General features: G+C 49.1%; 1 protein-coding gene across 1 annotated transcript in view; it reads right to left on the reverse strand.

Annotated features, from left to right (window-relative positions):
- HEG1 (heart development protein with EGF like domains 1) overlaps positions 1-10,367 on the reverse strand; it is a 34,713-nt gene extending 24,346 nt beyond the window's left edge. Inside the window, exons 1-7 of the mRNA XM_062498022.1 lie at positions 10,311-10,367; positions 9,632-9,901; positions 5,484-5,677; positions 2,718-2,749; positions 1,959-2,225; positions 741-968; positions 77-349 (exon numbers count right to left, since the gene is read on the reverse strand). Coding sequence (XP_062354006.1) covers positions 77-349; positions 741-968; positions 1,959-2,225; positions 2,718-2,749; positions 5,484-5,677; positions 9,632-9,901; positions 10,311-10,367 — 1,321 coding nt within the window. The remainder of the gene's footprint in view (positions 1-76; positions 350-740; positions 969-1,958; positions 2,226-2,717; positions 2,750-5,483; positions 5,678-9,631; positions 9,902-10,310) is intronic.
- Between the last annotated feature and the right edge of the window lie 1,465 nt (positions 10,368-11,832).

The raw sequence follows: 11,832 nt of genomic DNA on the forward strand, positions 1-11,832 counted from the left end.
ATCTCCTCTGCTTCAAAAAAGCAAATACTATAAAATGTCTTTTTAAAACTATGCAACAAAAGCCAGCAAAGCTCACCTCCAAAAGTGTTGTCCGTGGGAGGTGATGGTGTCAGCAAAGAGCTGGTGGAGTTCCCCATGACACCCCTGGGGTGCAGCATGCTGTGCTCTGCACCAGTCTGGGTACTTGAAGCTTGGGAGGAGGCCTGGGGCTGTCCCAGAGGGTTGGGGAGGGCGGTGCTGGGGCTGCTCCCCAAGGGGCTGGGTGAAGCAGCTGCAGTGGCCATGGTGGGGCTGCTGCCCAGCTCTGTGCCCACCCAACTGCTCATGGGTTGAGAGAGGCTGTCAGTGCCTGAAAGACAATGGAGGAAAGCAGATGAGAGCCCAGAGATGGGCTTAGCTGCCTGCACACCATTCCACACTGCCACCCTTCCCTGCCTTTCAGCCCCCATGTCTGCACTGTGCCTACAGAAACTTCGTGTCTGGAAGCTGCACCAAGTAGCTCATAATTTTGAATACCAGGAGAAACCACATGGATTGTTCTCTCTATCTTTGTGCATGAAGCAAACCAGAAAACTGCCCTGAGTGCATGGTGAGGACGGAAAGCTGGAAGTACACGAAGCTCTACAACACAGCAGAACCAGGTTTAACCACTGCTGGCTGCTCTGGGGAACAGCATTCACCTTGTTCCCAGGTGTTGGAACACTTTCCCAGTGTTCCTAGGCTGAACTGGGATGGCTCACCTGGCTGATGAGCTTCTGAAGGTGAAGGTGGCAGCACTGTCCTCATGGTGTGGTTAAACCCCGACACGTTCCAGTCCCAGTGGTGCCCTCCCTGCATCCCCTCAGCCGAGCTGGTGCCGATGGCTTCCAAGCCTGGTGCTGTCCCTTCAGCTGCAGGGGTGCTGGGAGAAGCCAGAGCCCTCTTGCCTCTCCCCTGCCTGCCTGCAGCATGGTGATGGCTTCCAGGGTCTGGAAAGCAACAGGGAGAGGGTCATGTTCACCTGGAAAAGTTCTTTTGTCCCAGCTGGGTGGCAGAAGCATCACCTGCAGTGGTACCCAGCTCTATCACATGCAACAGGAAGGGTCACAGCTGCATCCCTCATGTTTCCTCTGTTTAACAGAGCACAGTTTAACTGCAAGAGGGATTAATGGGAACAGAGGGTTTCTGTCGCCAAAAAATGACGGCATTTTAAACATTGTCCTCATTTGTGCATGGCAAAAGAATTTTTTAGAGACATGCAAAAATGCAGAAGGCAGTGAGGAACTGGTGCCAGAACAGCCCACAGCTGGCAGCCTGGGCATGCTAGCTCCACATTCTAGTCCCTAAGCAGAATAAAACCCCAAGAAATAAAAAAAAAAAAAAAAAAAAAAGAAAACTTCTATACTTATATCTTATTTCAGCTGGTGATATTAAGAAAAAAACTGAGGTAGGGATAGGGCAATCAGCACAGCTTTGTCTAGCTTCTGTGAGAAACAGGCCTTGATTTAAGCTCATGCTTAAAAGAACACACTGGTTTACTTATAACTGAAGATTATTAACAAGTCCAAAAGTAAGTGTTCACTTGAAGGATTTCCATGTAAGGACCTCAGCCACAAATCATCATAACAGCTGGTCAGGTATCCTTAGGCTGAGTTCTTACAACCTAGGCTGGGCTTGTGATGGGGCTCAATTCCTGATGGGAGCAGTCATGGGGACATCCAGGGGTCTCTGCACAGCCCCTGAGCTCAGTGGATGGGCAGGACTCCCTCGCTACGGCTGGGTGGTGAAAAACAGAGCAGCTCCTGAGAATCATCCTCATTGTAATGTCGAAAAAACAAAGCCCAGCTTTCCTGAGATTGGATTTCTCTCAAAAATCTACATTTCTAGCTGTGGGGCAGGAATACTTCCTAACCCACTAGCTATGCTCAGTCCATGGGCTGGGAACAGCTAACAGGGACTCTCACATCCATAGAACTCACCAGAAGGATGGCTGTGGGTGAGCAAGTGGGTCACTGTCCCAGCAGATGGGTTCTCTGGGGATCTTGCTCCTGGAGGGGTGACATCCCCATCACTGGCAGGGGGGCCAGTGTGCCCTGTGACCCCACTTGCTGCTGGCACTGCCCTGTGCCTAGCAGGCAGCAATGCCCACTCCCTGCTCCCAGCCAGCATCGTCACCAGCTCCACAGGAGCACCAGGAGTCCTCATCTCTGTGCTTGGACTTCTCTCCTGGTGGCTGCTTTCAATGACTAAAAGGAAAGACAAGAAAAACGTATCAGCAGAAGCTCTCATCACTGATGTGCAGGCTCAGCTCACTGCAGTAACAGCAAGGCCAAGCTCTGAGCTCATTTACTTACACTAGAGAAAAATTTTGCATAATCAAAACACAGACATGAAATTTATTTTTGGATTTGTACCAGTGGAAACTAGATTGGTCTGTGGGACCTAATACCAAAACTCACCTCTGTGCAAAAGACCAATTCAGCATTCTCAGGACTTTTTTTTTGTTTGGAGAATTAAATTTTGAAAGGAGCAAAAAGAAAGTCTTACACAAATAACTGATGGAAATACTCGCAGTGTAGAGTCCATAGGAGGAATGTGAAGGTCTCTAGAGCTGAGAGCCCAGCACAGCCCATGTGCCCCATTCCAAATACAAGATGGGAGGGGAGAGGGTCTCACAACTCTTCCCCTCTCTCCACTTGGCCAGTGCTTGCTGGACACCTGACCTCAAATCCCATCACCTCCAGAGAGCTGGCATGAAGCTGGCTGAGAACTGCAGGGCAATCAGGAGGGTCAGTGTAACCCATCCAGCCACCATGAGGCACAGGGGACAGAGGAGATCAGTGTATGGTGTGGGTTATACAGCCCACCCAGGGGCCAAACCACCCCAAGGTGATTCAATACTTTGGCATTTCTAACATTAATGTCTACCAGAATATGACAAACAAGATGAAGAAGAAGACTGTACATGAGTGGTGGTCCATGGAATCAGGGTTTTCAGCTTCCACCCAGGCCTGTGAGGACTTCCCTGCACATCAGTTCACACAAAAACCAGCAGCCACCATCTATGCATCTATGTTACAGTCCCAAGGCTTGGCTGGCACTGCAGCCTCAGATGACCTTCAAAGCCCACAAGAAGTCAAAGCAAGTCCAAATCTGAAAGGGCAATGTCCCTGTCTTGTCCATCTTCCTTACAACCACAATGTAGTCTCTGTCATGAGCATGGCATCCACAGGCAGCAGCTAAAGGCAGTCAGTCTCTGCCCAAAAGCTCTGACTTTGAAGGTTGAACCTGTTCTGGGCATCCAAACATTTTCTGTAAGAAAATTGTGTGTTCAAGAGAAACACCTATGGGACACCTCGTCCTGGTCTTGTACATCTTTGCAGTGGCTGTACCTGCCACAACAGAGGTAGCAATTTCAGAAGTGTCCTCTATCCATCTGCATTATTTTCAGTGGGAACTCGCCAAAAAATAGAGGGGTATGTAGGACAATCTGCATTTCATCCTGGAAGTCTAAGACCTCGTGTGGGCCAAGGACACAAGAGCTGTGGTGGAGCAGAGCCCCCAGAGTTCCTTTACTGGCAGCCCTCACTGTGGCTGCGATGCCACCCAGACCCCACTGTGAGCCACCTCCTGTCTCATGGGACAAGCTTCTGGTCCTCACCAGCTGGACAAGGGGATGGGAAGTAGCAGGTGATGCTTGCTGTGTTCAGTTGCAAGCCAATACCCAGCCTGTAATTGTAGCCCACAAGGCCATTTATAGCAGCCCCAAAAAATGTGGCTGTGCTGGAGGGCAGTGCACTGAATTTCTCTCCATTCCCCTCTCACTAAAAGCTTTCATCTGTGCAGCTCATGCTGACTGGAAAGCCTGTGGCCAGTTCTACTGCATGGAGAGAAGGCAAAGTAGCAGATGCTTAAAGAAACCCTTAGGGTATGAGGATAGACAGAGGGAAATCTGCTTTCTCAGGTTGCCAACTCATTTGTCAACAAGGGCTCTGAACTGCTCAGGCAGGCTAAAATATACAGCATGACACTGCAGCAGGCATTTCATTGCCAATTCTTAAGAAGTAACCCTGGAAATGACAGCAAGCAATGCCTTCAGCTACGTTCCTTGATTGAATGAGACCAGATCAAAAGTAAAACACTGCTCTTTGCTTGTCTGGTGGTTGTTTGCCCTGCAAATCCACCTCAGAATTTTCTCTATCCTCTTTTGGCTCTGCAGAGGTGCTGGGAATAAATTGAAGCAAAACCCTTCCCCTCATTGCAGGCGCCAGCAAACCTGGCTTTGAGTGCAGCCAGGCAGTGGAGGGGGTGAATAAGAAGGCATTATTTACACAAGCTTTTTAGAGTCATCTGGCATTTTTAACTCTGCCCTGCAAGGTATGCCAGGTCCTGGTTCAGGGAGGAAAACCTCATGCTCAGCTCCCCAGTTTGGTGAGTGCAGAGCATAAGCCATGCTCCAACCCACAGCATGTAGGTAAGGAAACCAGAAAAAAAAATCGTGCTGTTCAACAAAATAGACATGAAATCTCACCTCCATCAAGCCTGCCAGAAGTGCAAAATAACCACAATATCCTCTTCAAATTGCCTGCAGAAATTAAGACTTCAAAAACAAGCCTCCTCTGAAATGGATGGACCAGATCAAACTTATTCCAAAAAATCCCCAAGGGACCATCTGGCCTCCCCTGATGCATTAAAGGCTTAAAGCAGACTGGCCCTTTAGCTGAGGTACTGATCTGTCACTAACAATTTTGTCACATCCTAAGCTGCCAACAGCTTTGCATGGTTTAACTCCACATAACCACAGCCATTGAGAGAAACTTGACTTCCAGCACAAAATCCTGCCACCCACTGGATCAGTGTTTTCCTTCCCAGTTAAAACTAGCAGTGATGCTCACCAGACAGGTCGAGGCTCGGAGTTACTTTTTCTTTGCAAGCATAACAAGTCCGTGGCTTGCTGTGAGCTGAGTTATATAGCTCAGCCAGGAAAAACAGATCAAGTTCCAGCTGATTTCTCAAGGCTTTGGGCTTGCCCCTGGCAGCCCAGTTGGATATCTACCTTGTGAGACTCCTGAAAAATCTCTTCTGGGCCAACAGTTTTCTGTCTCCAGCCCTGAGCACAGCATTATCCTGTTCCAGAGATGGTTGCTACCAAGGCAGCATTTAGGTGATGCTCACAACTCAGCCATTGGTCAGCACGACGCCAAAAAACACAACAATGCAAATTCTCTGCAGTGACTGTGATCACACACAGACGTCTTAGGGCAGGGAGGGAGGAGGGATGTATCCTGCTAATGCCAGGAGAGCAGCATCCCGGCAGGCAGCACTTGCCAGGAGACCGCAGCCAGCCAAGGCACACCGCAAGGTCTCCCAGCCACACTGCCTCCCTGCAGATGGGACTTTTTCCCATCGATGGGCTTTCTTGACTGGGGAACGCAAACTGAACGTGAGTTCGCAGCGAAGGAAAGGCAGGAGCAATCGACTGGCTGCGCAGAGCTACCCTTCACCGGAGCAGTCCCTCCTCGGGAGGGTGGGCACGCCCTGGGGAGCATTCCCGGTAGGATGGGAATGGAGCCGCCCACGCCGCGCTTGTTTTGCCAGGGCTGCGGGCCACGCCGGGAGCATCCCACGGCGAGGGAGCATCCCACGGCGAGGGAGCATCCCACGGCGAGCGCAGCGCGCGTGGAGCTAAAGCAGGCTCCTCCCGAGGACAGGCAGCTATAATTATAAACCCCACATCTGTTAGCGCCGCAGAATCTTAACATCCCCCGAGGCTCGCGGAGGGGAGAAAAAAACTCATCTCGACTTAGAAAACTCCTAGCTGGCTGTAGGAAAAGGTTGGGAAGAAAGGCAGGCTGCTCGGGAGAAGAAGCGGGGAGCACGGCGGGGCGGCTGCGGTCCCCGCCGGGCCGGGCGCTGCGCTCTGTTTTGCTCGGCTGCTGCGGATGTCGGGATCATGGGTGGAGGCCGGTTCGGAGCCAAGTGAGTTTGTGCGAACAAAAGCTAAAGCCCTAAATTTGGACCGTCAGGGCTCTCTGGGATTTTCAATTTCCTTCCTTGTTCTTGCTCAGAAAGAAGAAGTTCAAGGCGCGGGGAGGTGGGGGGGGGGGGGGAGCTGGGGGGGGTTCTGAAATGGAGTTTAAAAAAATTCATACTTGAGAAGGGTCAGTTGAACGTAAACACGTGGATAATACTGCTAGGGGAAGGTCCCTCGTGTCCACTAAGTGCGGGAAAAATGCAAGAGGGTTTTAACCACATGCAGTCAACCCTGTTCTGCTAATTCTTTTATATCAATACAAGGAATTATTCCGACTGGATTAACAAAGGTCACAAGAGAAGGTGTCGGGAAGAGAAAAGGTGCAGAAGCCTTGTCAGAGCCTCTCACCCTTTTATGGGGGTTGGTTAGGATACAGTACCTTATAGACACATTCCCTGGCAGGATCCTTCTGATCCTTGTCCTCTCCCTGCTGGGCCCCAGGCAGAGCAGGACAGCAATTCAGAGAACCTTCAGTCATTTTACCCATAATAGGAAGGATTTATGCAGGCAACAAAGGTGCCTAGAGCTTTAATATGTCAGCCCAAGAAAAGTGATGGGGGTTTAATGCCAGCAGCAGCCCCTGCAAGCTCTGAGTGCCAAGGTCCACATGGTTAATGCCCACCTGGCCACTTCCAGCAACGGGTGCTCTTAAAAGCAGTACCCTAAAGCAAGGAAACAGGTTCTCCAAAATAAAGAGTACCCAGAAATCTGTGATCCTTTCCAAAAAGCACAGGATATATGCATATGGAGTGCCCACACCAGGATAAATCCTGCACAGCGCAGGGACAGGACATTGTTCTGCTTATCAAGAGGTTTACAGCCTCTTAGTTTTGGTGTCCTAAACTTTTCCCTGGGGAGGCAAAGGCTCCCCAATCACCAGCTAAAACCCATGAAATCTTAAGCTTCTTACTCATTTTTTGGGGCAGTTTGGTTCAATCCACAGATCCCTGAGACCCATGGATCCATGGAACACCTGTGTTGCCTGAAAACCACCAGCCCAGGGCCCAGGCTACCTCCTCGACCTGTTTTCACAAACTTTTGTTTTTAAACAGCTTTTAGTAACTAAATTGTTAAAATAAAATTTTTAAAAAAATAAGTGTCCTGGTTTATCATCAAGTCTTTGAAAAACAGAATTATATAAAATTCCACTTCCAACAGGGATAAGCTGTGACTTACCATACTGCTAAAAAGCCCATAACAATGTTAAGGCTCTAGTAAAATCTCAATCCATCCATCCAGTGGAGATCAAACCTCCAGTGCCCAGGCCCCATGTCCTGACAGCCCTTCTTGAGCAGAAGGCCAAACTCAGGCACATTTTCCTGCTTGACAGCTCATTTATATTCTGCCCTAGAAGCATCTCTCCAGCATTAATGTGGGAAAAGCCCTCACAGGCCCAGGGCAGAGTGAAGGCAGCACCAGCTGACAGGGCCCAGAAGCACTTAACAAAGGGATTTCTTTCTTACTGTTTTTAATAAACATCAATAAAAGTAAGCCAAAATAAATCTCCCTAACTGCACAGCTCTCTGAGCACTCACACCTCCTCTCCATCCCCTCTCCTACAACCCTGCTGAAATGTCCCCAACTACCCTGCCTGCACCATAGATCCCAAATGCAAAGTCCCAGCATCAGCAAATTCACTTCTAAAACCCCCAAGGCTTTTCTGTAATGTCCTGCAGAAATATTACAGAAAATATCACCTGTGCATCATTTTTCCTTGCTTTTTCTGGAGTTTTGAAGTCCCCTGGAAGCTTTCCTAGTCGGGAAGGCAATGTTGCCCTCACCAGCACTCATGAGGCCAGAGCAAAAGCCACATGGGACCCAGCCTGGTGTCATTTTAACTTCTGCTCCCATGTGAGGGCAGTGCTGCTGGAGACTATCAGACGGCTTGGGGAGGAAGTCTCCTGGCAGGACTCCACCAAAGTGGAGTTGCTAGGTCACTGGAACAATAAAAAGGCAAGAAAAAACATCCTGGCTGCAAAAGAGATGGGGGGGGGGGGGGGGAAATGAGAGAAAAATCCATGGTGGTGTGTACAGTCCTGGTGAAGTGGAGAGAAACAGGATGATGAGGCTGGAGGGAGCAGGACCATGCTGCTGTCAGCTTCTGAAAGCACACAACTTCATTTCAAATATGGCTCTTTCTCCAGACCTCTCACACAAATACTTCCAGAAACCTGGAATTTGTCTGCAAGGTTTGCAGCTTGTGAAAATCTCCAGGGATCAGTATTTCCAGGGCAGCAAGTTCACTGCTGTTATGGATTCATTGCACTTTGCCTGTCAGCCAGGCATCACAACCCACTGGATGGCTTTCCCCACCAGCAGCTGCCCATGCTCATTTAAACTGGCAGTATAAGAACCCTGCCCCCAGGCAGGGCTGTGTTTTTGTGATAAGGGGTGAGCATCTCTACAGCTGCTGTGAGCACTGCATAGACCTGGGGCTTGGGCTCCCCTGTAAGGAAAGGTGCTAGAAGATTAGAACCTGCAGGATGAAATTATGCTGTCTGAAAAGTCTAATTTCTGAGCCAGAAGGGAGCATTAGCTCATTCTGTGTGACCTCATGATAACCAAAGCCACTCTATGTGGCTTATTTATTCACAGTATAAGTTCAGTGATTTGTATTTGACTTAAACATATCTTGCAGGGGGAAAAAACACGCAGACTATTGGCATTTGCGATTACCTGAGTTTTTACTCAAAGGCACAAGGACTATGGGCTGAAGCACTGAATTTCTGCACGAACCCTCAATGTCTATCAAAAAGTGATGCCAGGCAGTATGAAGCAGATGTGTGGCAAAAGACATCTGCCCCAGGGGCTGAGGACTCAGCCCTGTACAGACCCTGGTGAAAACAAGATTGTATTTTCATATCCCCCACTGGAAACAAAACCACAAGACCCTGCTCCAAAGTGGTCTGAGCCCAGGAGCTGCTTCCCACACTCAGGAAGGGACAATAAATATTGGGAAGATGGAGGAAGGAGTAGGAAAAGGGTGCTGCAATGCTAAAAGGTGATGCTGGGAGCAGCCAGGGGTTGCCACGAGTCACTGGAGGACCAAGCCATGTTGCTCACTGGTGCAGGTGGGCTTTTGTCCAGGTGTCTTGACCAGAGCCTCACTCCAGCGATGAAGAGCTTAAGAAGAGTTCCCCAGGGAACTATTCCCCATGCCTAACATTAAGCACATGCCAAAGAGCTTTGTTAGCTGGCAGTCACACCGGGGATGATGAAAAGCCTGGGAATTCAGCAACTTCTCAAGGACACTGTGGGGATGAAAAAGATGCGGAGCCCTCTCGGATGCAGGAAAATCATCAGACTGCCAAGTGGTAGACACCATTTGGTGACATGCAGATACAAGGCTCAGTGGATCCTACCCTCCATGTAGACCTGCAAAATGCAATCCCATCCCAGGGAAAAACTGAAGATAGCCCAAGCCTGACACCCAGCTGAAGGTAGGATGCAGGGCACGATGTCATGGCAGCGGGAACCATGGATGCTCTCGTGGCTCCTACCCTTCAGCAAGGGGCAGTGAGACTGGTAAAGGGATGGAGAAAAAGGCAAACAGACAAAAAAAATAAATTAAAAGCAGCTTAAAGAGAATGAATCCCCAGAAGAGATAAGGGCCCCCACCTCCCTTCCCCCATCTGCTGCAAAAGGATGATGATCTAAATCGCATTTCCTAGATGACACCGTGCCGATCTGCTGCCGGAAGCAGCGGTGGCAGCGCTCAGGATGGCGCCGGACCTCCTTCTTCCAGGGGATGAGGCAGGTCTTTCCCCACTGGCACTGCAGATCACTCAACACTGACAAGCAGAGGAGCAGCACTGCCCGGGGGCAGCTGGAACAGAGGTCCTGCCCGACACCTCTCTGCCACTGCCTCTGCAGCCACACGTTTCCTTTCTGAGAACGGGGGGGAAGGGATTCACCACTTCCAGTGCCTTTCTGCACAAGTTTCGGAGAGGTTGAAAAAATAGGCATCTTCCTTCAGATGTGGCCAGCAGTGGGAATGGGTGCTGGAGAAGGGCAGGACTGAGCTGTCACCCTCTGAGCTGTCACTGAGTGTCACTGGGGGCTCAGAGGGAGTCGTGGTCAGGTCACATCCATCCTCGATGCATACGGGCATGGTGTGGTGAGCAAGGCAACACAGAGGACTGAGAGGACAGAAATCTGTGCCCAAAACCCACCTGCCCAAACAAAGACACAGATTACAGCCAACCACACATCAACTGCCTTGGCACATCCATGTCATCAAGTGACCACCAACTTCAGTCTTAACCCAGCCTGTGACACAGTTTATCCAACACCCTACAATCTCCAGGTGCACCAGCACTTTGCAGGACAGGATTCTGAGGATCTCTGACTGCATGCTGGGGACTGTCCCCAGAGGACACAAAACTACTGTTATTCCCATTCCCCAATTTAAAAGCCTCCTGGTTCATTTGGTTTTCTTCATGCATCATATTTGCTACCTGTTCCTAAGAGGAGAATGTCTTCGTGATTTTCTGCATTCTCTGATTGTGTTTCCCTCCTAAGAAACATCCTTTCAAAGGGCCTTTATCTGCAGGGTTGGCTGACGGTCTAATACTGCATCCCCATTCTGCATTTGCTGAAAGAGCTGATAATGTCCTAAAAAGAATTAACATTTAGATGTTAGTCCTGTAACAAAATCTGAATCAAACAATGATGACTGTTCAAAAGTCTAAAGCCACTCAGAGGTATTTTCATTTAAGCCCTACCAAGCTTGTACCAAGGGTGAGGAGGTTTCTAAAGATGCCTTTGTGAGCACCAGCCACTGAAACCCTTCTCCTTGTCCCTCCAGACACAGATACAATTATACCCAGCTCCAGCACAAAGATAAAGGCTGAATTACAAGAGCAGCATTATGCTCCACAATCAGGGTCCTTGATTCCAATTGACAAGGAACTCCAATCATGCGCAGTTGGTCTGCGGATGCTTCCACTCCTGGAAATCATTCCCATCACAGGATAGAAACGAGTTCAATAGACAGGATTACCTTTTGTGTTTCCTCCCCAAATTGCTAAATTACCTTGTCAGTTTGTGAGATCTTACAAGTAATGCAGGGTCAAACCTGGCCAACACTTGTCTGGGATATTTCTTTGCAGAAGGTTTCATTACCAGCTGCTAGTTTCCCTGATAAGAAAGTGTTTTCTTACCTATAGTGGCATGGATGTAGCAGGACAGTTATTCAGAGCTGCAGTGAAACCCTTCTCATTTTTAAAAAAGTGGTATATTTATCTACCATTCCGGGTGAGATATATCAAGATCCCTTGGGAAATAGCTTGAGATCTCTTACAGACATGTCTTTTGCTTTTATAGAGCACTCAAAACCAAAGCCAAATGAAAAACCCCTCAAATATCCAAACTCCTATAGGAACCCCCCAATTTATGCATACTCCAGAAAGTGCTGTCCTTCCCCCAAAACAGATCCTGACACGCTGGGTGAGTGGGCAGCAGTACCCTCCTGCTAGGCTATCAGAGAAAGCATCTTTTTGATAATACATTGAAGCCAAACTTAGTGTGATTCATCCCCACTTCAGCAAAGTTCACCAGAGCGTGACGTTTCACATCAGTCCTCAGGGCTTAAGAGATTTTCCACAAGAGGAAGGGTGTTAACACCAGCATCCTAACAAGCAGTGACGTGAATAATTGTGCTCCATAGATCTAAATTTCTCTTGTCACTCCAGATGCAGCAGTGCCTTTTAGCATACTCTTCAAGGAAAAAGAGAGCCCTCCTTTGCTACTAGTAACCAAAGAAGCCTGTCCATCAGTCCAAAATGCCTGCACAGGGTTTCTTCCACGCTCTGGAGCTC

This window comes from Cinclus cinclus, chromosome 9 (genome assembly GCF_963662255.1).
Source record: "Cinclus cinclus chromosome 9, bCinCin1.1, whole genome shotgun sequence".
NCBI lineage: Eukaryota > Metazoa > Chordata > Aves > Passeriformes > Cinclidae > Cinclus > Cinclus cinclus.